The following is a 27,524-nucleotide window of genomic DNA, read 5'->3' on the forward strand; positions in this document are numbered from 1 at the left end:
AATTCGCTGAAGGAACTCCGTTATACTTCATGTTATGTTTTCAAAATTACAACGTTCCATGACACTCGCAACAAAAAGATATGGAAAACGTTCCATAGGCCTATTAACCGCAGTAAATGCACTTTATACTAGAATAAAAATATCCTGTAATTTTTCAATTGGTCATTTTGAAAAGGAGTCATCTCCAATTAAAAAAAAATATCTTTTTGACGGGTTCGCATTCCTAGAGCGCTACTCATAATATTTCATATGAAGATAGGCGTTCTTCATCCGTTAAAGCACTTGTAGACAGGGTCACACTCAAATGTTCAATTGAAAAACGATAGTTAACTAGCGATCATATGCCTGTGTTAGTTGTGTGCTGTTATTTATTTATGCGTAAGAAGAGATGAACGAATATGTTATTTGAAGAATAAGAACAAAAATCTTCACGATATGAGATGAAAATCGGCCGGCTTTAGTTCAGAAAGGATTTCAGATGACGATTGTCACAAAATTTACCAGTTTATTGAGAGTTTTCCTGTTGAATAAGTCCATTATTCAAATACCATAAGAAAGTATCTCTCTGCTGGGCTCAGTGTTCGGATCATTTAGTCTACAAAAATGTTCTTAAAGAAGCATTCGGAATGTGAAATAAAGGTAAGATGCTAATTTTTCCTTAAGCATTTTAACGAAAATTTTAATTTGTCCTTCGGTCGCCCCCAAATAGAAGTACATTCAAAATATAAAGTGCTTGCAACCAAAATAAAAGACCCTCATCTTAATCAAAATGCAAAGCAACCTACGTTGTTGAACACGTAGGTAGTCCTAAGCGAAGAGCTAGCAAACTAATTGAAGCAGAATTGCTGGGTAACTTTCGGTGTTGAACCTCGAAATCATTTCGCCATCATAATTACTAGACAGCGGAAAAAAGTCAAATAAAAGTCATGTTTACGGTTTACAAGTACTGTACGCATAGACTATGGCATGAGGTGTGCACACTTCCCAAGTAGGAGCTACAACACGGCACCGTCCGCAGAGAGCACCACGCGAACACGAAAACAACTGCCATTCTGCGTTCTCAGTCAGTCCTCGTCCGTACGTTAACAGAGAACATTGAGATACGTAAACATATAATAATAATAATAATAATAATAATAATAATAATAATAATAATAATAATAATAAATTTAGCTTCCCTTATGAAAAGGTTGCCAGATTTGACAAAGCGTATTACATATAATTTGGAAACACATCTAAAAGGTAAAATGATATACATTTGAAACGGTTAGGGAATTGAATACCGGTATACAAAATGTCAGAAAAATTTACACCTAAGTAGTGTTTGTGCTCATTTACAGTTAAGAAAGGGGAGGAAAATATCAGATATACCGCGAGAAAAATAATAATACGGATTTATTGGGATTGATATCTAAACCAATTAACAGCCATCGGTTAAGATAACTTGAAATTTCCATTGTCACTCCAATACAAATGATTTCTCAATATCTGAACCGATCCTTTGAGGGCACTAATGGCTATTTCCTTCACAATGCTGTGTGTTAGCCCCAGGTTTTTACATTTGTCGGCAAAGAAGGAGGGTATGGTACCTCGTGCTCCCACCATCAGACCTATTACATCAATGTGGGACAGGCTATATTTATCTTTATAGAACGGGATTGTTGGTTCATAGATCCGTTTCTTTTCACTGTCCACCTCATGCGGCTTGATGGTGGGATCGAGAATGTATGCCGAGTTGTTCTTAATGGTAATGATATAAATTCGCCGAACACTTCCTTGTGTGGCTAGTCCCTGCACCTCTTGATGGACTGTAAACCCTACTTCCTTCAGTGCTACGGCCAGCATAGAACGGACAGCATGGTGACGGTGAAGTGATCATAATGCAGAAGGCATATGTTAAAAAAACGTAGGGTGTATTCTTTAATACAAGAATATGGTGTCCACATTTTTCAGTAGTGATACTGGTGAAACAATCAAGTGTCGGTTATGTATGTGTGCGTTAAAAAAGATAACAAAACAATCGATAGAACATCAATGTAATACACAGAAACACATGAAAAATGTTGCTCTATGTTAGAAGAAAATAAGGGTTCAAGTTCAAATTCCGTCTCAAATATGAAATATGACTTTTGCCAGGATTCGTGTCGAATGATAATAAGTTGCAATATTCCATTCAAAACGTTGGACTATCCTCACTTTAAAGGGTTTATAGAAAAGTACACAAAATATCAGACACCTTCTGAATCATCGATTCGAAAACAGTTCTTACCTGCACGCGCCTCTAGTATGCCTGTTGTGCTTACGTAAACAACAACCCTCTGACAAGACAAATTACTCGCGTTGTAGTTACCTTCACATCCGAATGACTTTTTTCCACTGTCTAATAATTACATAAGCTTATATTTAAGTACTTCATAATGCCGAAAAATTAAAACAATAATTTTTTATCATTATGGAACATTAGACATGATATAAAAAATTTTACATTTGTAGCAACTTCCACAGCTGATTACTAAAAATGGAGGGATAAACTGACTGACAAGCGTTATCAACTCCCAACGTTATGCTGTAAGTGGTAGGTCAATTTGTCGCGAATTTCAAACACAAGAGAATTTTAGAAAATGACAATTTTTCCTAAACGAAAAAGAAAAAAATATGAATTAGGCCTATAATGCGTGAACGAGTAGTAAATGACGTTTTTTCCTAAAGGAAAAAGGAGAAAAATATTGATTAGGCCTATAATACGTAAACGAACTGTCACAATTTTTTAAACAAAAAATAATTGCACATGAAGCCTTTCATATATGACTAACTCTATCATAAAATCTATTGATCTATTGCTCTTAATAGACAGACGAAAAAGGTAGTAATATTGGAGGTTACGATGAGGTATGACTTATTATCTCAGAAGTATTTTTCAATAAAACATTTTTAATAGGAAATGAAATATCCACAGTAAAATTCTTAATATTTTCCGCAGTTCTTAATGCTATTTCAATATTTGGACAATAACGTATTGCTAAAAATAATCTTGTAACGGTTAATCTATCACCTATTTAATCTCAGCCATTATACTAACTTTGCAACGATGAATATTCCCAACTGTACGGTTCGAAAAGGATGTATCCCAAGCCTTAGCGGTTGATCAAGAAAAACAAGTCATTTACCGCCCATGTGTTCCTCACTTGAGTGAGAGGTATAATGCAATTGATTACACATGGGAGGTGAGGGGTTTGCTTTTTGGTGCCCACGGATCGGGGTATAAATATACCACTAACATTTTAAAACAATATGATATGACATCCCAAGATATTAAAAATATTTGTTTAAATATCTTAAAGAAATCCATAGGCATTTTACATAATCGTTTATATAGGCCCTAATGTTTAAATTTCTAACTTTCTAAATTGCATATCGCACTTGATTAGTAACTACCTATTGATATATTTCTTATTTTTCTCTATTCTATATATGTAGGCCTATTTTTCTGAAATTGTTTTCCGGACCAATATATGAATTCTCTGCGTTTGTCTGAACCAAAATGTAAAACCAATGCAGCTTTTTATCATAGCATGAGTCAAGGTCCCTGATTATTAAACACATTTTATTCTAATAATATTTCAACCACGAATCCTCTCCAAATTAATAAAAAAAAACTGTACTGGATTTATAGTTTGGGTTTAAACATATTAAACACTATTTAATCTGTATTCACTCTCAATTTTAGTTTTATTTTTGTCTGTATTGGAATCCCCTCCTGAGCATGAGTCTTACTCATTCAGGAGTGGGCTAGTTTATCTTTCATTGTATTAATTAATTTGTATTCATTTCAAACTTACTAGCAATAATAAATAAATAAAAAAAATAAAAAAATAAAATATAGTCATCTGTTATGGCATGCGGATGTACAAGGTGCGGCAAAGGAATCGGACGTTTTTAGAAGGCCATTTACTGAGCAACATGAAGAGTTATGGATATCGATCGACCGTCGTTTGTTACCATTTTTGATGCCATTTTGTGTAATCATGGAAGTATGGCGCTCGAAGCATCGTGCTTTCGTTATCGAGGCATTTTTCAAGAATGATATTCAGTTGTGAAAACCCAGCGTGCCTTTCGTCTCCAGTTTAATGTTGGCGTCACGGAGCCGTTTCTGCTCGCAATACCATATTGAGATGGGTACAAAACTTTCGATTATCAGCATCAGCTTGCAAGAAGAAACCACAAGGACACGTTCGAAGTGTACGAACGCCAGATAACATTGAGCGAGTAAGAAATGCTGCGGACATTTCTTCAAATCAGAACTGCGAAGGCGTCTACGTGGGATTGATAGACAAATAATTGTATGGTTTCAGCAAGATGGTGCCACGGCTCATACAGCAGAAAATTCAATGACAGTTCTGCGCCGCATGTTTCCAGGGTACATAATTTCTCGGCATGGCGACATTCCCTGGCCTCCCCGCTCGCCTGACCTTACAGTCTGCGACTACTTTTTGTGGGTTTACCTGAAGTCCAAAGTGTACGTAAATACGCCCCAAACAACCGATGACCTGAAGATTGCCACTGCCCAGGAAATCGCCAACACTGATAGTGAAATGTTAGAAAGAGCGACACGCAACTTCAGAGAGAGATTTGAAGAGTGCACAGAGAGAAACGGACACCATTTGAAGAACATAATTTTCAAGACAATCTAAATGTATGTCAACAAAATAGCATACATAGCTAGTTTTTTGGCAGTAACAGATTTGTTCTAATAGACATAACTACTGAGTTACTTCCATTTGAAAATCGTCCGATTCCTCTGCCGCACCTTGTACAAGGACATCATTTTATTTTTACTTCAATTTTTATTGTATCTGAGTTTTTTAATGTACTTCACTCCCACCCCCTTTACTTGTAAAATCCCAACCGTTCTCCACACAGAACCAAGGCCGCGTATGCAGTCAAAGTCAGTAAACGTACTGAGTTAGTGAGTATAGTACGTTCCAGAAATATGTTCGCGTTTTCGAGTGACGAAAGAGTTTTCAATATTGAATCATATTTTCGCACAGATACTGTCGTCCGTTTGCCTACATCGCATCCCGGTTTCCCCCACCCGCTTCTGCTCGCTTCTCTATAAAGGCTAGTGGCTGTGCTGTCTTAGCTCTTTTCTGAAAACATTAATTTATGTTAGGAATTGGACGTCTACGTAATATTATACAACTATTTAAAATAACTTAAATAAATGGGCATCGTTAATTAATTAACTGTCACGTGATTTCTTTCCTTTCTACGACCCTGCGATAAAATCACTTGGACGAACAGTAGATAGCATGTCTGAGTAATTTTATCTTTTCGGATCGGGCAGAAGTGAAGATTGAATTTACAGTACGTAAGGTACTCTTTTATAGAGTAGGTACAGAATTATTTCAACATGAATTACTAGTACGAAGGACGAAATTGGTGAATGGAATTACGTACAGTAGTCTATAGTACGATAATATGCAAAAAAAAAAAAAAAAAGAAAGAACTGAAGTCTGTATCGAAATGAACGGCCACCATTTTCAAAATTGTGTTTAAATATCCATGTTATGATTATTTTTCAATTTAACATCATTCTCTATATCGTACGCTAATGTGCTGTAGACAGTATAATGTACACTGCGTAATGAATATATGTGAATGGATAGCTCAGTTCGCGAGTGAAAACACTTATTGTTAATACAGTACTGTATTTTGGTTAAACAAAAACCTTGAAAATTATCAAACTCAAAGTCGCGATATTTCCTAGTTTATGTAAATGAATGAACTATTTTTCTACCATCCTATACCTAGTAAAGTATTTTGTTTGTACTTTACGCCAGTATCATCGAACTCCAGTCGTGGAAGGGGTTAGCAAACGGGGTTTCCGGTTATCAACCGTTAATCCATTGGTATAGCCTGGTTAATATTAGAAATGTTAGTAAAAATAAAATGATGTCCCTGTATTAATAAATAACATTATGGAGTAATTATTTTTACTACGAAAAAATTATTTTTAAATACATTTTCATTACAGAAACATTGCTGTATATTCCACAGTTTGAAATATAGATTGTGTTTGCAGTAAAAAAAAAACTTTATTTTTCACAGGCATTTGGTTCCTGTATAAACATCAGAGGGTTTCACATTATATGGACAGGAGTGAAACGTCACTTTCGAAGCGGTGTCCTTAAACTTTTGGCAGAAACTGTAAAGGACTCCACAGAATTGGTGTACTCTATTCTCTGACAGCAGGAGATGTGGTTAATATTGCACTATGGCTAGGTTATATCCATCCAGGGTAGCAGCTCTTTGTATTCATTTGATAGCAAACTTCTTTAATTTTAAGACATCTGAAAAACTTTCTTCTTATTGTGGTTAGACACTGTACCGATTGGACGAACTAGAGCCTCTTTCTGAAAGAAGGTAGGGTAACGTTAGTGATAAATGGATGTAGGAATGATCATTTCCTTGCAGTCTCGATGTCTTCTCCCGGTGTCTTCCTGCCAGAGACTTGATCGGGTCCATTGTTCTATTGTGTATCCTTGTGTTGGCAGATGTTGGGTGTTAGGCCGCCGCAACATCTGCGGGTTCGCGCCCTCAGCTCCCGCCCCGGAACACTACGCAAGCTTTGACAGCTATGAAATATTGGGGTTGTTTTAATTTAATTTAGTGGAAAACACTTTGTTTCATCCGACTCTTGTTTAATCGTTGCCGATGTTAAGGAGCTCTCGCCCTTCGTGAATGGGAGGCAGGAATAGTTAAATCGTCGTGGGTGGATGGTAGGATACATAATGTTTCGTCATTCGTTGGAGTTATTTCCAGAGTAAATCTAACTATTGGTGCAAGTAGAGAGAACTTGGAATTTCGTTCGTGAAACTTGCACACGCATACTAATAAAGTAGGCCTACCGGTACGTTTCTTTCTTTCTTTCTTTCTCTCTGTCTTTTTTTCTTTCTTTCCTTCTTTGTTTCGTTATTTTGCTTGCTCTTCCTGTCTGTCCTCTTTCTTTCTGTCTTTTTCTTTCTTTCTTTCTTTCTCTCTTTCTTTCTTTCTTTCTTTCTTTCTTTCTTTCTTTCTTTCTCTCTTTCTTTCTTTCTCTCTGTCTGTCTTTCTTTCTTTCTCTCTGTCTTTCTTTCTTTCCTTCTTTCTTTCTTTATTTCCTTCTTTCTCTCTGTCTTTCTTTCTTTCTTTCTCTCTTTCTCTCTGTCTTTCTTTCTTTCTTTCTTTCTTTCCTTCTTTGTTCCTTATTTCACTTGCTTTTCCTGTCTGTCCTCTTTCTTTCTGTCTTTCTCTTTCTTTCTTCCTTTCTTTCTTTCTCTTTAACTTTCTTTCTTTCTTCTTCGTTTCGTTATTTCGCTTGCTCTTTCTGTCTGTCCTCTTCCTTTCTTTTTTCTTTCTTTCTTCTTTCTTTCTCTTTCTTTCTTTCTTTCTTCCTTTCTTTCCCTTTGTTTTTCTTTCATTCTTTCTTTCTTCGTTTCGTTATTTCGCTTGCTCTTTCTATCTGTCCTCTTTCTTTCTTTTTTCTTCCTTTTCCTTTCTTTCTTTCTCTGTCTTTCTTTCTTCCTTTTTTCTCTTTTTCCTTTCCTCTCCCTATTTACTTCCTTTCCTCTTTCTTTCCCCTTTTCTCTCATTCTTTCCCTCTTTCTTTCCATTTCTCTCTTTCCTTTCTTCTTTCTTTCTCTATCTTTCATTCTTTCTCTTTATTTTTTCTTTCTTTCTTTCTCCCTCTTTTTTCTTTTCTCTATAGCTGAAGTCGTTGAATTGCTCACTACAGTACACTACAAATTAGTATGAAATTGTAACAAAACTAACATGATCCAATTTCAATCCTGCCCAAATTGAACCTCGCAAATTTCAAGTGCAATAATTAACAGTAGATCCCTAATAGAGACAAGAACCAAATTCCGTGGCTTACAAATCGATAATATGTTAAATTGAAAATATTATATTAAAAAGATCACCCCCCAAACTATAAATTCAGCATATTTTTTTTAGATCTATGCAAGAGACAATAAATATCAATACTAAAAACAATATACTTTGCATACTTCCACTCGGTAATGAGTTTTGTACTAATATTCGGAGGAAATTCTACAGATAGTAACATTATGTTCCTACTACAAAAAAGAGTAATGAGAATAATTCAAAAAAATCCATGGCGCTACAGCCCATGAAGGTCCAAGACCGACCAGCTGGCTGCTGGCCTCACGTTCACATGCCGAGGTAGAGGTGGACGATCAGAATGGAGATATAGTGTGGTTAGCACGATCATCCACCCAGCCGTTGCAGCTGGTTTGCGAAACCGGATTTTCGCTACCTATCGTAGTACCTGAAGTGCATCACGATGCTGGGTGGGCACCGGTCCCATACACTGGCTGAAATTTCATGAGAAAATTTCTTCCCCCATGAGGACTCGAACCAGCGCGCATTCCGTAACGCGAGTCCTAGGCAGAATGTCTTAGACCACGACGCCACGGCGCGGGACACTTAGAATAATAGTAGATGCCAAATCTAAGGAAGCGTGTAGAACCATTTTCAAACAACTACAGAAAATGCCCATGACTTGTCACTTTATTTTTTAATTAATAAACTTCCTCGTATGTAATCGTGAAAACTTTGTAACTAATTCAACAATAAGTTCACAGCATAAATACGCGTCAAAAAATGACTTTCATACTCCATCGGCAAGTCTATCGTGTCAAAAAGGAGTGCGCTAATTATTATATGAGAGTAAGAATTTGTAATAGTCTTCCTGTGGATACAAAAATAAACTCAAAACATAAGATTATTTAGGGTCAAATTAAAGAAGTACCTAATTTCTCATGCCTTCTATTCTTTAGGTGAATAATTTATGACATTCAACAACGCTGCGTGAATATTTCTACGTTGTATTAAGTATTGATACTAATCTCTTGTCAGGGACCTTAACAAAGAAAGACAACATGCTTTAACAAATCTTAATATCTCTGAAAATGAATTTCCGAACTTAAAAAAAAAAAATACAGCAGCTGATAGAAATCCTAAGGAAAATATTTTTTTCTTCATGGTGTCAACTACCGCATAAGGGTAAAGGAGTCAGTTTTTGTGCGGAATGTCCTAAGACAAATTCCTGGATATTCAATAAAAAGGCCTGTCATCATCTGAATATATTAATGCGGTAAAGATTCATGCAATCTTTCTGCAGTACGGTCAGTCCCAGGTAGAGCATTCAACACAACCCGTTGCCGCCACCCAGGCTGTGACGAGACTGAAACACTAGGACATGTGTTGGGTTTCTGCCGAAAGAATGAGTTACTGCGGAAAAACCGCCATCACAGGGTAAGGACAATGCTTGCTGACATCCTAAGACAACAAGGATTAGAAGTCCATGAAGAAGTGCATTGTGTCTCGGAAGATGATTCAACAAGACGAGCAGATATTGTCATTGATATAAAAAAGAACACAGGAACAATAGCCTACTAGACCCGGCTATCAGGTTTGAAAGAGATGCACAACAGCCAAAACTTAGCCTACTGATGATGAAAAGAGAATCATCTATGAACCTTGTATTCCTTATTTTAGCAAGCAATATAATATGACTAATCGTTGATCAGTACATGGACTTCTTTTTGGAGTTCGTGGTACCATCTCCAAATACACCTAAAGCTTTTACAATGTTGAGAAAATCCTTAGAGAAATCCTAAAGGACTGAATTCAAATTTTGCAATTTCATCTATATTTCAAGTAGGCCTAATATGATTCACTTTAATTTTCTTTTGAAATTTGTTGTATGTATTTTCATTGTAAACTTTTATATATGTATTTGATTTCTGGATCCTTGTGGTAACCCTTATTGAAGGGCAGATGGTTTTATTTTATAAATCCGATGTGTGATGTATATTGTAAAACTCTTATGCATATATTTCAACTAGACTGTGACTATAATTAAAACTTTGTAGTACTATTAAGTTTTTTTTGACACGTTCCATATTCTACCTGAGAAGTGATGTACGAATACCATGGAATGTAAATAAATACAATACAGTACAGTATGTGGTGGTAGTAATGGTAGTAGTAGACTATTAATAGTAGTAGGCCTAGTATTAATATTAGTAGTAGCGTTAATAATATTAATATTACTATTATTATTATTACTATTATTATTATTATTATTATTATTATTATTATTATTATTATTATTGTTTGTGGCAGTAGTAGTAGTAGCAGTAGTAATAGTAGTAATTTGTAGTTGTAATAGCGGTAGTATTTATAGTAGCAGTAATATGTAGTTGTAGTAGTAGTAGCAGTAGCAGTAGCAGTAGCAGTAGTAGTAGTAGTAGTAGTAGTAGTAGTAGTAGTGGTAGTGGTAGTAGTAGTAGTAGTAGGTCTAATAATTTACTTAATGACGTTCTCAATCACACACACTGTATTGTTGTTAACTACGCGGATTAATTTTAAAATTGTTTTCCCTTGCGTCTTCTAGGCCTGCCAACACTTTGTTTTCCAATAGATTTATAATAAAAGTACATGGTTCCATCCTAATTATATGTGTAAACCAATTGCCTCTATATTTGCTATTTAACTATTATTGACCTCTAGTTCATTTCTTGTGTCTTTACTTCTTTTGCTATATCCCAACATGGTATAGGCCAGTGGTCGCCAAACTATCTTGAGCTAGGAGTTACAATCTGGACACAAGCGACCAGACAGACACTGGACTTGACACAGCCACAATATCAATATCTAAATTGACGTATTTTTTTGTTTAAATTGAATTCAATTTAAATAATTAGTTATTTAGACTGGGAAGTTTTGAAATGAAAGCCCTGTATAATCCACAGCTTTAAATAGTGTGTGAACCAACGTAATTACATCGTTTTGAAACAATATTTGGTCGAAGCGCTGTGCGATTTTCAAACTTTGGAGCAGGTGAACATACGGAATGCGTTGCAAGATGGTGTAATGTGCCGTCAAGAGGCTTCAACAGGAGTCTGTCTGACTGTCCGTCCGTCCGTCCAAGCCATGCAGGCTATTAATGAAGGCCTCGCTGCGCTTGTGGGGGTCGTGCTCCTCCAGATGGCGACCGTGCATGGCAGATTCTGATAACTTGCTTTTATGATCCTCCAAACCGATTCAAGTTTTCTTAAGGTTATTTTTCCTCATAAGCAAAGGAATCAAAACATGGCGACCGATTCTTGACACTTGTGAGAATTTTTTGGGCTCTCTTAGTGCGAAATTCTTCGAGGAAAAATGCAATACCGAATAGGCCTACCTTAAGAAGAACTGCATGAATTCTGAGTATGTGTAGACTAAGCATTGTGAACTTTTCTTCTTCTTCTTCTTCTTCTTCTTCTTCTTCTTCTTCTTCTTCTTCTTCTTCTTCTTTTCCTTCTTCCACTTTTTCCTTCTTCACTTTCTCTCTCTTTCTTCCACTTTTCTCTTTTTTCCAATTTTTCTCTTTCTTCCACTTTTCTCTATTTATTCCGCTTTTTCTTCTTCTTCTTCTTCTTCTTCTTCTTCTTCTTCTTCCACTTTTACTCTTTCTTTCACTTTTCCCCTTCTTCCACTTTTTCGACTTTTTCCCTTCCTCCCAGTTTCCTCTTTCTTCTAGTTTTCCCCTTCTTCCGGTTTCTTTCTTACACTCAGTTTCTCTCTTTCTCACAGTTTTCTCTTTCACCTAGTTTTTTTCTCTTTTTTTTAGTTTTATCTTCCTTCACTTTTCCTCTTTTTCCTAATTATTTAGCAATGCTATATCAACTATGCGGTTATGTATCACCGGTAGGATTGGTGTTAGGGAAATGGTATTTGACAAAATGAGCCCCAAGATTCGCTAGGGAAACGCCTTACAGCCAAAAAAAACTCGGAAAAATCCAATCAGGTATTTAATCGATCCAAGCGAGATTCGAACTCACAACCTAGAGCAAACTACGATAATCAATAATCCTCGTTGTCCCGACTAACCACCAGTGATTCCTTTCAAAGTTGTCTTAACAAAAGTAAGCACCTGTTGCGAAGAAGAATGCTGAGAAAATTAATCTGGATAAAAGGAAAAAAGACAACGAGGAATACATCCGGAGAAGCAGAACAATTTTATTACAAAGAGTTAGAAGAAGTAAAGAAGACAAAAGAGAACAAAGAGTCTGAAGAAAACAAGGAGTCTGTAAGAACGAGGAATCTGAAGAGAACAAGGAGTCTGAAGAATACAAGGAATCTGAAGATAACAAGCAGTCTGAAGAAAACAAGTAATCTGAAGAGAACAAGAAGTCTGAAGGGAAAAGGGAGTCTGAAGAGAACAAGGAGTCTGAAGGGAAAAGGGAGTCTGAAGAGAACAAGGAGTCTGAAGGGAAAAGGGAGTCTGAAGAGAACAAGGAATCTGGAGAAAACGAGGAGTGTGGAGAGAAGAAGGAATCTGAAGAGAACAAGAAGTCTGAAGGGAAAAGGGAGTCTGAAGAGAACAAGGAATCTGGAGAAAACAAGGAGTCTGGAGAGAAGAAGGAATCTGAAGAGAACAAGAAGTCTGAAGGGAAAAGGGAGTCTGAAGAGAACAAGGAATCTGGAGAAAACAAGGAGTCTGGAGAGAAGAAGGAATCTGAAGAGAACAAGAAGTATGAAGGGAAAAGGGAGTCTGAAGAGAACAAGGAATCTGGAGAAAACAAGGAGTCTGGAGAGAAGAAGGAATCTCAAGAGAACAAGAAGTCTGAAGGGAAAAAGGAGTCTGAAGAGAACAAGGAGTCTGAAGGGAAAAGGGAGTCTGAAGAGAACAAGGAATCTGGAGAAAACAAGGAGTCTGGAGAGAAGAAGGAATCTGAAGAGACCAAGGAGTCTGAAGGGAAAAAGGAGTCTGAAGAGAACAAGGATCTGAAGGGAAAAGGGAGTCTGAAGAGAACAAGGAATCTGGAGAAAACAAGGAGTCTGGAGAGAAGAAGGAATCTGAAGAGAACAAGAAGTCTGAAGGGAAAAAGGAGTCTGAAGAGAACAAGGAGTCTGAAGGGAAAAAGGAGTCTGAAGAGAACAAGGGGTCTGAAGGGAACAAAGAGCCTGAAGAGAACAAAGAATCTGAAAAAACAAGGGATCTGAAGAGAACAAGAAGTCTGAAGGGAAAAGGGAGTCTGAAGAGAACAAGGAATCTGAAGAAAACAAGGAGTCTGGAGAGAAGAAGGAATCTGAAGAGAACAAGGAATCTGAAGAGAACAAGAAGTCTGAAGGGAAAAAGGAGTCTGAAGAGGACAAGGAGTCTGAAGGGAACAAAGAGTCTGAAGAGAACAAAGAATCTGAAAAAAAAAACAAGGGATCTGAAGAGAACAAGAATTCTGAAGGGACAAGGGCGTCTGAAGAGAACAAGGAATCTGAAGAAAACAAGGAGTCTGAAGAGAAGAAGTCTGAAGAAAACAAGGAATCTGAAGAGTACAAGAAGCCTGAAGAAAACAAGCAGTCTGAATAAAACAAGCAGTCTGAAGAAAACAAGGAATCTGAAGAGAACAAGAAGTATAAAAGACAAAAGAAAACACAGACGAATTATAGCTACGTGGAAGAGGAAGGCCGACTGAAGAGTTGTATGTAAAATGAAAGATAGTAGGCTAGATATTATGAAATACGGTTTGTACATGAATGAGAATAATGCACCCGTTCATGGTGCTAGCTTCAATCGTTGATCTTCCTCGGATACATGCAGCTGTTGGAATGCGTTTTATTTTCAAAACAAATATTTTATGGCATTATAAGGATCTGTCCGTGAGAATAGGTCATGCATTTTCACAATCGTTTTATAGGAAGCGGTCATAAATTTAACAAATTGCCGGGCTGCTTTTATAGCTGCCTGAAACCACTGTGTGAATCGCAAGCCGACGGAAACTCGACGCGTGTACTTGTAGTCCACACACTAACGTTGCAGAAATAGTGGAGCTGAAGTAAAAGAAAGAATATTGGAAATGAGAAATGGGCAAAACACCAACAAGGGAAAGTCACGCTGTGGAAGTGCCTTATAAAATATTACCATCTGAAGAGCAGACTCATTAGAGAGGAACTGTATTGTTCCATGGCGGACACGAAGATTGCCCGGCTAGAATATTTCTAATTCGAAGAATTACACATCACGCATGTACAGCGTCATATGACGTATCCGTTTGAAGTTTTTTTATTGTCTTATTTTACGACGCGTTATCAACTGCAATAGTTATCTAGCGTCTATAAAATTAAAATGATAATTCCAGCGAAATGAGTGCAGAGTCCAGCGACCCAACACAGTTAATGGGCTGAGGGAAAACCCTGGAAAAACCTCAACCAGGTAACTTGTGCCAACCAAGATTTCAACCCGAACCCGCTCATTTCACGGTTAGACATGCTAACTATTACTCCACAGTGGTGAACATTAAGGATTGACGTGAAAGATCTAAGAATCAGGAAGCAATATGTGCGAAAGGTTTTTTATAATAAAACCGTATTACATTTTTTTTCGAAATGGTAAGGAACACCACGTTTTAGAATAATTAGGACAACAAACGTTAGATACAGCACACTTAGAGATTAGGTTAGAGATAGAAATTATACATTTTAGCAATTTAAAATAAGATATTTAACAAATTTAAAAATAAAATTTATCATTTATAGCACATTTTATGTTAGAATTTTGTAGCGTTTTGGGCTGGAATATTTTTATGGAAAGTTTGGCGGTACAGATTCAAAGTAATGAATGTGTTAAGTGGTGCATTTTCTGGATTTCCTAGTTAAAAATTTTATATAATAAAATGGAATTTTCATATTAACTACTTATGTCTTAAATTACGCAAAACTCTATACAAATTTGTTCAACTGCGTCGCTTTATGCCAGTAAAACTATTGAGGACAATATTTTTAGCTCTAGTTCAGTCTATAACACAGTATAGAATTATGGGATGGGGTGGATTATCACAGAGTACCATTCGCCCATTAATATTACTACATAAAATAATTATTAAAATATGTTTAAGAAGAAAACTTGATCATCCAACACATCTCACATATAAAGAATGTAATGTTTTAAATATCAAGCAAATTTACAAGTACACTATTTTGAATCACTACCATAAATATCAAGCTAAATTCATATCATCCGATCATGGCCACAACACAAGAAGATACAATATTTCGCGCCCCCTCATTGAACCAAAATATAAGACAGAAGCAGGTATAAGGCACAGTTCTATTTACTGTCCAAGACTATATAATGATTTTATAAAGAGGAATCCTAAACTAAAATTATTAAACAATGTATTATTAAAAAAAACAAGTGCTTAAACTGTTTTTAAAATTATGATCATGTAAATTCTTATTCTTTATTTATTTTTTTCTGTCACTTTAACTAGAGTATATTGTATTCTTAACTTAGTATGTTTATGTATACGATATGGTACCGTTTGTTTGTTTTTGTTTTTTTTTTCTTATTCTTTTTAAACTTTATGTGTAATTACATTTAACAGTTTAATCACAGTTGTGATAATTATTATTATTATCATAGGCTATTTATTACATTTATTATTTTTTTCTTCTATCCAGTTTTCATTATTGGTCATATCCGACCTCAAGCATCTTGCTTTTGGTGTGACCCAGTTACATTGTATTTATACAATAATTTGTAATATGTAGGCAATTTGACTATGAGATTGATAATCAAATTCGAATTTTGAAGAATATTCATATACGAGTATTAAATAGTATTGTAAAATCTTTGTTATTGTATGTAATTTTTGCTTGCAATAAAATCTTTGTAAATCTTTTTGTAAAAAGAAGTTCAGGAACATATAAAATTAAATCGAAATTTTGATCATTAAGAAACACGCCATAAGCTATGGTGTAAATCAGGGCTGCCCAAACTACTCACCCGTAAAGATTCGTTCCTTAAAAGGACTGTCATTGAACACCTTCCAGCCTGAAAGCCTAGACCTATCTTGCAGTGTTGATGGAATACTGAAGTTGGAAACTAAACAAAGATTAAGCTATCGTTATCTGACGTGAAGTTTGCTGTAGGTCATGTGAACCGCGAGTTAGAACTTGAAACTTTCAATGCGCAAAATATTTTTGTTCATAATTGAAGACCTAATATTCTAAATGTGCTATATGTCATTTTTTCAAATTTCATCCTATCCAATCTTGGGGTGGAACATCCATATGAGAATATCATACTAAATTGTCTTTGTCGTAGCTCAATTGTAAGTGACTCATTCGTGCGCCAAAAACGTGTGTGGGTATCTCAACATGTATTGCGCTGTGTGTTATTCATCAATATCTCAGAAAGTTGTTTTTGACACTTAGCACATTTAGAATGCTAAGTCCTCAATTGAATCGGTTATTGTTGAAAGGAACCAAGTCCACTTTTTAAAGTTTTGAGATAATAGAAAAAAACTGTTTTGTGAGTGGGCCTAATCTATCGAAGATTAAACCAAAATATATTGTGCACATAAAATCTACGCATACAGAATTAGTTTAGACTCATAAAAATATTCACACAGTCATTAGAATCTTTCTAATCTAGGAAACACGTCATTGGACTTAGTTCCTTTCAACATGGAAATGTTCTATTTATAAAAATGTAAACAAATTTTGGCCTACAAGAACAAATTGGGAATTTATTAAATCACCTGTAATGCATGTCTTAAGGAAAAAAAAATCAACTATGAAACATGTTACTTGCATAGTGCAGTATAACATACATTATTTTCACAAAATATTAAGCATATTTACAGTAGTCATACACCTTTGTAATGAGAATAACTCAGAAAACAAAACAACGTTTTTAAAATATCCATACTATTTGATTGAACTAACCAATATTATTCATGGGTAAATACAGAACAATAGTACAAATAAATTACTGTTTTCAATAAAGTAGGTTTTCTTTTTGTTCCGTTGGCCATTGCAATATTTCATCATAGAAATCTTTGCTATCTCCTGATGTAGTAACATAACGATAAACCTTCCTCACATCTCCTAGTTTGCTTGTTTTGATTGGAACTCGTCCTTCAGGATAGACTTTCTGTAATAGGCTAATAAGATTACAATTTCTCGTGTATTCCGTCTTTCATTATCTGATAATGTTATCAAGTACGGAATAATCAAATCTGAACATTTAATGCGACAAACAACTAGTACTCAACAATCAGTCTCTGCAGACTCAGAAAACCCGCGAAATATTGGAGGCAGAATATACCGTTAGCACAGGGCCGCCAACCTGGAATCTTCGTCGTTCCGTGTTGAAAAGCACTATCTACAGGAGTTAGTTCCTTTCAACACCGAATGACAAGATTAACCACCTCAAATAAAGCACATGGAATATGAGTAATAAGTTCGTTCCAACACCAACAGATGCAGCTTGCTTTCTACACTGCAAATTGATAAAAAAAATGAAATTGACAAAAATGTGGACTTAGTTCCTTTCAACAACGAACGATTCAATTGTATTATCGCCGCGGCCTCATACTTAACATGCCGGCATCATACAATAACGTGCGGTGTGCTTTTAAAACATAATTTTGCCGACCTATTGTTGCTCTGTAGGTTTACTCTAAGCGTCACGTTGTCACCTTTACTTCCTCGATAAGAATAAGCACTATATTGTTATATTGTTAAATAACTATGACTATGACTATTATTATTATTATTATTATTATTATTATTATTATTATTATTATTATTATTAGGGTAAACTAGGGTCTGTTGGACAGTCGGGCATGTTGGACACTCCGTACTTTAACGTGTTACCACGCCACTTGTGGGCACCACATTCTGCTAGAAGTCAATGACGGAAGTAGTCCCACTCGTGGCTACTTCCGTCATTGACTTCTAGCAGAATGTGGTGCCCACAAGTGGCGTGGTAACACGTTAAAGTACGGAGTGTCCAACATGCCCGACTGTCCGACAGACCCTAGTTTACCCTATTATTATTATTATTATTATTATTATTATTATTATTATTAATATTATTATTATTATTATTATTATTATTATTATTATTATTATTATTATTATTATTATTATTATTTCATATAGACTACAAGTACGTTGACATTCTTAACTCTTAATAACTCTTTAATAATGAATTTTAATCACATATTTTAATGTTCGTCCTCCGCAGAAGACATTGGAACCTCGGTCGGTTTTATTCCACGTGGATTAGACAAGTAGATGTCATTTTATAATGGAAGCAGCTTATTGGTTGCAACATTGAAATTGAGGCGAGTGATTGGAGCGGCGACATCAGAAATTGAAAACAATAATACAATTAAATTTCAAAGACCTGCCGAATGTTACTCACGAGGCCGCTCAAAGACCTGCCGAATGTTAAGAATGAGACCGCGGCGATAATACAATAGAAGAGTTTAAATTCTTCATATAATTAGTTTTTACAATTCGGCATTGCATCTACTTCTTCATAGTCTATATCTTTAGCTTGCATTGGGCCACTCTCTTCCCTATTTTCTTCCCCCAGGAAGACTCGAACTAGTTCTCATTTCAAGGCACTAGTAGGCTACAAGGCATGAAGACCTGTTTTATAAAAAATTTCTTCTTGTGCTTCTTTTCTTGTTTTTGGAAAGACGTGAACGAATTATGTGCTTTTCCACGAATTGCATGAAAATTATATCAATAAAACAATTTTCTATGGAGAATGGCAAAGATTTATTCATTTTAATTTCGTCGAAAAATGTTCTTTTCGCCAAAAATGTCAATGACGGCAAAGTTGTTTCACATAACTGGAGTAAATGGAAGACGAACAAATGTGGTCTACGGGCAAAAGAATGAAAAATCTCCGTCTCAACTGAAAGCCTTTCACTCTCACACGTCAGCGCACCAGAAGCAAATTCTATGAGGTGACTAATAGATTTAAACGTGCCCAGGAAAGAACAATTGGAACTGTTATTATGCAACTCTATAAAACGACTACGAATTTTTACACAATTCACACAAGATTTCAGAAGTCGATAAAAGCTAGCAACAGGTTACTGTTCCACCAAAACCCTTCTACAGTACTCAAAGTAACTTGCTCCTATCAGCTACAAAAAAGCTTGGAATGATTAGCTCTTTGCTTTGTTAAGAAGCCGAATTTGTAAGAGATTAATGACATTTCTCAACAGAAAGTGTTATGGTAATGATAGAGAGAGCAACAATTATTTTACTGAAGCTCACGTAGGCATATCGATGTGTAACATACTATAGTTTAATTAAACGTAGGGATGTGGGGATGTGGAGTTTTAATTGTATTATTTAATTACATGTTAGTATTATGATTTCTTAACCGAATGTACAACTTACTTACAAATGGCTTTTAAGGAACCTGCAGGTTCATTGCCGCCCTCACATAAGCCCGCCATCGGTCCCTATCCTGCGCAAGATTAATCCAGCCTCTATCGTCATATCCCACCTCCCTAAAATCCATCTACGTCTCGGCCTCCTCAAAGGTTTTTTCTCTGGCCTCCCAACTAACACCCTATATGCATTTCTGGATTCGCTCATACGTGCTACATGCCCTGCCCATCTCATATGTCTGGATTTTATGTTCCTAATTATGTCAGATGAAGAATACAATGCGTGCAGTTCTGCATTGTGTAACTTCCTTCATTCTCCTGTAACTTCATCCCTTTTAGCCCCAAATATTTTCCTAAGAACCTTATTTTAAAACACCCTTAACCTACGTTCCTCTCTCAAAGTGAGAGTCCAAGTTTCACAACCATAAAGAACAACCGGTAATATAACTGTTTTATAAATTCTAACTTTCAGATTTTTTGACAGCAGACTGGATAACAAAAGCTTCTCAACCGAATGATAACAGGCATTTCCCATATTTATCCTGCGTTTAATTTCCTCCCGAGTGTCATTTATATTTGTTACTGTTTCTCCAAAATATTTGAATTGTTCCACCTCTTCGAAGGATAAATCTCCAATTTTTATGTTTCCATTTCGTACAATATTCTGTTTTTTTAGTAGGTTATTTTACGACGCTTTATCAACATCTTTGGTTATTTAGAGTCTGAATGAGATGAAGGTGATAATGCCGGTGAAATGAGTCCGGGGTCCATCACCCAGCATTTGCTCATATTGGGTTGAGGGAAAACACCGGAAAAAACCTCAACCAGGTAACTTGCCCCGACCGGAAATCGAACCCGGGCCACCTGGTTTCGCAGCCAGACGCGCTGACCGTTACTCTACAATATTCTGGTAACGAGATATAATCATATACTTCGTCTTTTCGGGATTTACTTCCAAATCTATCGCTTTACTTGCTCAAGTAAAATTTTCGTGTTCACAGCCGTAACATGTTATAAATATTATGTAGTCCTATGTCCTTGGTCAAACGAGAATCCAAGTTTGAAAAAGTAATCTTGAATAAAAATAATTGATCTTACTCGTGTTAATTATGTATGTGCGGCTTACAGCTGTTTCGGTGCTACTTGACACTATCCTCAGAGCCTTCTGTGTCTCGGAGTCATCTCAACTTCGCTGCCTGTTGTATGGGTGCGTTCGTGTGATGAAGAGTTGAGTAACCTTGTTCTAAAAATCTTACAGATACACAAAAATGTCCTATTCGTTCAGAACTTACCAATTAGCAGAGTTACTGAATGATCTACATGGATGCGCAATGCCAATGCAAACTTTTGTCACACCCGTAACATTTAGTCTTCCCTCTCCCCTTTTCTTAGTGAAAAGATGTGGATATAATAGCTATGGATGAACATCTAGGTAACTAGAGGTAAGATACTACAGCTTTTCAACTGACTACAAGATAAGAAATTGACGTAACCTTAAGTATTTTAGTCAATGTAACTAAATATTTGTTACACTCGTAATAATGGAATGACCCAAATCTTGCATTAGCCTATATTGATTATTTTCAAAGTATTAAAATCTGAATGTAGGAATTACAATAAGTTCGATGCTTTAAAATTGAATGCATTTTTGACGGCATGTTGTCGTCTCTTGCCACTAAAAACTAATATTGTACAATGCACTAATAAGAAATTCAGGACCGAAAAATTTTCCACATGGTTCACCAAAAGTGAAAATGAAATCTTATCTACCCGGCCATATACACTTGGCGATATAACATTTTACCACGTGAAAATTTCTGCTTTATTAAAAAAAAAAAAAAAAATGGAAATAAATAGAAATTCTCGGCTCGACAACTATCTTAAACTGGGGTTTGCAATTAATTAAATTTCTCTTGTTCGTGGTTTAAACAATATAGTAGCTTAAAGACATAAACAACGCTTCACTGCTTCTTGACATGGTGCAGTGCATTCAGATAACTGCACGCTTCATCTTCTCCGTTACAGGATTTTTAGTCTCAAGGAAATATCCTCCCCTCAGTGATCTAAGTGCACCTCCTGCTCTGCCTGGAATCCACTGCTGTGTAGCCCTATTCGAATCCCGACAACAGTATGGATGTTCAGTAATTATCTTGGTTTTGTGCTTTCTCCAAGCTATAGGAATGTAAGTTATCCATGGATATGTCACTTAAAATGAGAGCTAACAAAAGAATCTTGTAAAGGCTCTCTGACAAGCAAACATTCTCATGGGGGCAGATAAAAAAGTTATTTTTTTCTTCCACCATGTTAATAATATCAAAACAAGTGCCTGTACAAATTTTGGCCACTCGAACGCAATAACGAAGGCGGAAAAAAAGTTTCCCTGGGGCCGTTTACAGAAAGAAAACTCAATTTCATGGAAAGATTTATTGGGACAGATAAAGCAATTGTTGACCTATTTTTCAACATATTCCCCACTGGAGATGAGACATTTGTCATACCGTGGAATCAACTTTTGTATACCTGTGTCGCAGAAGTCTGTCGCCTGGAATCGAAACCAGTGTGTGACAGCCGTGTGTATCTCTCTGTTGCTCCCATGATGACAAATGTCTCAGTCCCAGTGGGGAATATGTTGAAAAATAGTTCAACAGTTGTTGTATTGTTCCAATAAATTTTTCCAAAGAAATTATGTTTTTTTTTTTTTTCTGCAAACGTATCGTAGGCTATCTGGTACCTGAAAACCAGATTTTCGCAACATTTCATTTGTTTCATATTGTCATATCAACGTTTTCGTTGTAGTAACATCCAACAATATTTACGTTGGTTTCAAGTTAGATCTTTTGTAAAAAATAACAAGATGCACTTACATTTTATAAAAGACATTTTATAAAGAAACTTTTATAAAAGAAAACCCAATACACTGTCATATATTTTATAGAATGTGTTTTATAAAAGATCTTTGACATATATCTTTATTCCATCATTCCAGAAAATTTAAAAACTCCATCATAGTCTGTCGTCTTCTCGGCACGGTTTCTCAAGGACCAAAACTTTCGTTGTTCCCCTTCGTGTTTCGTGATGCGGGTTGTATAACCGGCCAGCAGCGATATTACCTGCTCCACTTGCTTTTAGGAATGACCATTTACCGTTTCTTCAACCCTGAGTCCTATGATTTACTGCAAAGCAAGTGAAACATTGTACGGGGTGGTGACCCCTAAGATGACATCAGTACCATAAACTACCTGTGTTGTAAACACGACAACGCTTTCCTACTGCAGAACCAAACAAACACAAAATGAAGTAAAAGGGAGTGCTTCCTGACAAATATCTTGAAATGGAACATTTCTCCTTCTGACATGGTCATCGCCACAAAATAACATGTAATTTCACATTCCTTGTAACTCGTTATCAGTCGAGCTTTGTATAAACGCTGAATAAGGCTTACTTACAACTTACTTACAAATGGCTTTTAAGGAACCCGCAGAGGTTCATTGCCGCCCTCACATAAGCCTGCCATCGGTCCCTATCCTGTGCAAGATTAATCCAGTCTCTAACATCATATCCCACCTCCCTCAAATCTGTTTTAATATTATCCTCCCATCTACGTCTCTGCCTCCCCAAAGGTCTCCCAACTAACACTCTATATGCATTTCTGGGTTCGCCCATACGTGCTACATGTCCTGCCCATCTCAAACGTCTGGATTTAATGTTCCTAATTATGTCAGGTGAAGAATACAATGCGTGCAATTCTGTGTTGTGAAACTTTCTCCATTCTCCTGTAACTTCAACCCTCTTAGCCCTAAATATTTTCCTAAGAACCTTATTCTCAAACACCCTTAATCCATATAGAGGAGTTTGTTTAGAAATAACTTGTGGTATTTAACTTGAATTTTTTCTCTATGTATTTTCCAAAATTTTTCCTCAACACTCCATAAAACCTGTTATATTTTACTAAATTTATCTTAAAAATCTCCTTGGTTTTCAAATTCAGACAGCCTATGACTTCCAAAATATTCAAAATCTGTTACCTGTCCAATAATTTTGTTATTTGTCAGTATTTTAATTCCAGAAAGTTATTATTATTATTATTATTATTATTATTATTATTACTAATTAAAATACAAATTGCTGAGCCATTTATACCCGAACCCACACTTTCTGAAGTCGAAATTGCGAAAGAAAATCTGAAAAAGTAAAAGTCTCCAGGTATTGATCAAATTCCAGCAGAATTAATACAAGAGAGTGGAAGCGCATTATGTAACGAAATTTATAAGCTTGTACTTGCTATTTGGGAAAAGGAAATTGTACCAGAACAATGGAAGGAGTCCATAATCGTACCTATCTTTAAGGAAGACAAGACTAACTGTAGTAACTTTCGAGGAATAGCCTATCACTTTTGTTGACGTCATACAAAATTTTGTCCAATATATTCTTTTGAGAAGATTAACTCCATATGTAGATGAAATTATTGGATATCATCAGTGTGGTTTTAGGCGTAATAGATCAACTATTGATCAGATATTTTTATTCGACAGATAATGGAGAAAAAATGGGAGTATAAGGGTACAGTGCATCAGTTATTCATAGATTTCAAAAAGGCATATGACTCGGTTAAGAGAGAAGTTTTATATGATATTCTTATTGAATTTCGTATTCCCAAGAAAATAGTTCGATTAATTAAAATGTGTCTCAGTGAAACGTACAGCAGAGTCCGTATAGGTCAGATTCTGCCAGATGCTTTTCCAATTCACTGTGGGCTAAAGCAAGGAGATGCACTATCACCTTTACTTTTTAACTTTGCTCTAGAATATGCCATTAGGAAAGTCCAGGATAACAGAAAGGGTTTGGAATTGAACGGGTTACATCAGCTGCTTCTCTATGCGGATGACGTGAATATGTTAGGAGAAAATCCACAAACAATTGGGGTAAATACGGGAATTTTACTTGAAGCAAGTAAAGAAATAGTTTTGGAAGTAAATCCCGAAAAGGTAAAGTATATGATTATGTCTTATGACGAGAATATTGTACGAAATGGAAATATAAAAAAAAATTGGAAATTTATCTTTTGAAGAGGTGGAAAAATTCAAATACCAGGGAGCAACAGTAACAAATATAAATGATACTCGGGAGGAAATTAAACGCAGAATAAATATTATTCGGTTGAGAAGCTTTTATCATCCAGTCTGTTGTCAAAAAATCTGAAAGTTAGAATTTATAAAACAGTTATATTACCGGTTGTTCTGTATGGTTGTGAGACTTGGACTCTCACTTTGAGAGAGGAAGGCTGTTTGAGAATAAGGTGCTTAGGAAAATATTTGGGGCTAAGAGGGATGAAGTTAGAGGAGAATGGAGAAAGTTACAGAACAAAGAACTGCACGCATTATATTCTTCACCTGACATTATTAGGAACATTAAATCCAGACGTTTGAGATGGGCAGGGCATATAGCACGTATGGGCGAATCCAGAAATGCATGTAGAGTGTTAGTTGGGAGGCCGGAGGGAAGACGACCTTTGGGGAGGCCGAGACGTAGATGGGAAGATAATATAAAAATGGATTTGAGGGAGGTGGGATATACTGTAATGATAGAGACTGGATTAATCTTGCTCAGGATAGGGACCAATGGCGGGCTTATGCGAGGGCGGCAATGAAACTCCGGGTTCCTTAAAAGTCAGTAAGTAAGTAAGTAAGTAAGTAAGTAAGTAAGTAAGTAAGTAAGTAAGTAAGTAAGTAAGTAAGTAAGTAAGTAAGTAAGTAAGCAATTTATTATTATTATTATTAATATTATTATTGTTATTATTATTATTATTATTATTATTATTATTATTAAAATAGCCCTACTGGATTCTCATCTCCCACATTCAATTTTTCGTTGGTTGGCAGTTCTGGTGTTACATGCGCTTTGCGATCGTCAAGAATGACGTAAGACGTTTAGTTCAGCATTTCGCCGAGAGGCCTACGGCTGAACTCTTGGTCGCACTATAACATGTTCACTGTAATTCGTTTTGGATGTTGCTATTTTTCCCGAAATGGAGATTATTTTCAATTGTAAATTTTCGTCGTTTGCTTTTAGCCACTGACGTCTAGTCACCAGTGAATAGGTGGACTCAGTGTTAATTATCCGACTCAGCAATGTCAAGTCCCAATGGCCGCCCTGTGTTACAGGTCAGGGCAGAGTGAACCAGCTGGGGGGAGTGTTCATCAACGGTCGCCCGCTGCCGAACCACATTCGCCTCAAGATCGTGGAGATGGCCGCGGCGGGCGTGCGCCCCTGCGTCATCTCCAGGCAGCTCCGCGTGTCGCATGGCTGCGTGTCCAAGATCCTGAACCGCTACCAGGAGACGGGGAGCATCCGCCCCGGAGTCATCGGGGGTAGCAAGCCTCGAGTCGCGACCCCCGAGGTGGAGCAGCGCATCGAGGAATACAAGAAAGAGAACCCGGGAATCTTCAGCTGGGAGATTCGGGACAGGTAAGCCATTGTGAAACCTATGTGGTAGGGATTATAGTAAAAGCGCTCATTTGGTTTACAGGCGGTTAGCTTTGTATTTTGTAGACGCTGTATGTAATCCAAGTGGGCTCAGTAATTAAATGTCATTTGAAAATGCCGACTTACCTTTTTTAAGGAAAGTCTCAGGAATCTTCTATGCCACATCAATAAATTTAAGAATGCAGTTATATTATCAGACTCCAAAGCAGCTATTCTATCAATAGTCTCTAAACACACACCTTCATCTCAAACAGCAGAAATAACTAAAATGCTCTCTCATTTAATATAATTCAATAAAAGAATTGTATTCCAATGGATACCTTCCCATTGTGGAATCCTGGGAAACGAGACTGCGGATGCTTTAGCAAAGAAGGGCAGCACTGCTACTTACAGACCTGTTACTAAATCTACGTATTACTCTGTGAAAAGATTTATTAAATCTACATACTTAGACTTCAACAAACAAAATTTGATAACACAATCCCAAGAGGAAAAATGGAACTCTCTGCATCATTATCCACAGTTAATTCGCGATTTACTACGAAAATCGTCTGTAGCTGCATTCAGATTGGCAACAGGCCATAATTGTTTGGCCAGACACCTGCATAGAATTGGAATGTATCAGTCCCCATTGCCCATTGTGCAACTCAAACCAAGAAATAGATTCGGAATACCTCAAAATCTGTGCTTCAGTGGCTGACCATGATAATATATTTGAAAAATATTGGAGTGCAATAGGTCAAATGACTTTATTGTCAAACGCCTGACATTAGAAAACAGCAACGACAACTTTTTTTTTAAGGAGTGTCTTGGTAGAGCCACTGGCAAAGCGCTGAGGCTTACGATGACCGCGGACTCGGGTTTGAAATCCGGTGATGGAGAAGTCGTATTGTATTTATGGTGCATAAAGGCAAGGCTCCTTAGGATCATTCTCCGGATTCTACCGTCTCCCCTTCACCATTTCATGTAACTCTCCATTTCAATATTCATTATCGTCATTAAGGCTCATCCACAGTAAACCGGGAACGAGAGCCATAACGAGAACGGGAAAAGGAGAACGTGAAGATTTTTTATTCACAATTAAACCGAGAACGGAAACGACTGTGCATATCGATATGCATGTCAATAACGATATATAAAGTTGATATTACGCGTTCTGATGTTATTTGTGTATAATTGACCAATGGCATTCTCTCATGAGTACAAGCAGCCAACACAAACACAGGTTAACCAACTTCAGAATTTATGACACAGAATATTTAATAATTCAATTCACGTGGTAATCTGGTCACATATAAGCTACACGTAGCGTATTGTTGTTATTGGTAAACTGTCCGAAGACAGGTTTGAACCTCATAAGTGACACCAATAAGGCATCTCTTATGAGACTACTAGAGTCGACGGCAATTCGGAAGGTGTTAGTCTGTTAGCGTTTGCGTCGAGAGAGACAGATAGAGAGGGCAAGGCAGCGTACAACATTGCCGCATCGTACTTCACGCGCACTTGCAATACAAATAGCGCAGGAGAGAATTTAAATTATCAAAAGATAATAATAACCTAGCCGTTGATTACTGTAAGCATGACACCAAACAAACCCTCTTTTCCTTCACCAACAATATTCTTTGCACGGTTCTAAATCCCACACCACATGCTTCTACAGTAGTTTCTTGTGTGTTGGCAACGTTGCAGCCAACATCAAGATGGCCGGCAGCGTTCTGCTCGTCAACGTTTTTAAAATAATTATACACCTTAAACACTATTTTCCGCACCTGCCTGTGCAGTCTTTTT

General features: G+C 36.5%; 1 protein-coding gene across 1 annotated transcript in view; it reads left to right on the forward strand.

Moving 5' to 3' along the window:
- LOC138695364 (protein gooseberry-like) overlaps positions 1–27,524 on the forward strand; it is a 213,486-nt gene that overhangs the window by 12,676 nt on the left and 173,286 nt on the right. Inside the window, exon 2 of the mRNA XM_069819785.1 lies at positions 25,415–25,718. Within this exon, the coding sequence (XP_069675886.1) occupies positions 25,415–25,718 (304 nt within the window). The remainder of the gene's footprint in view (positions 1–25,414; positions 25,719–27,524) is intronic.

This window comes from Periplaneta americana, chromosome 1, assembly GCF_040183065.1.
Source record: "Periplaneta americana isolate PAMFEO1 chromosome 1, P.americana_PAMFEO1_priV1, whole genome shotgun sequence".
Classification (NCBI taxonomy): Eukaryota; Metazoa; Arthropoda; class Insecta; order Blattodea; family Blattidae; genus Periplaneta; species Periplaneta americana.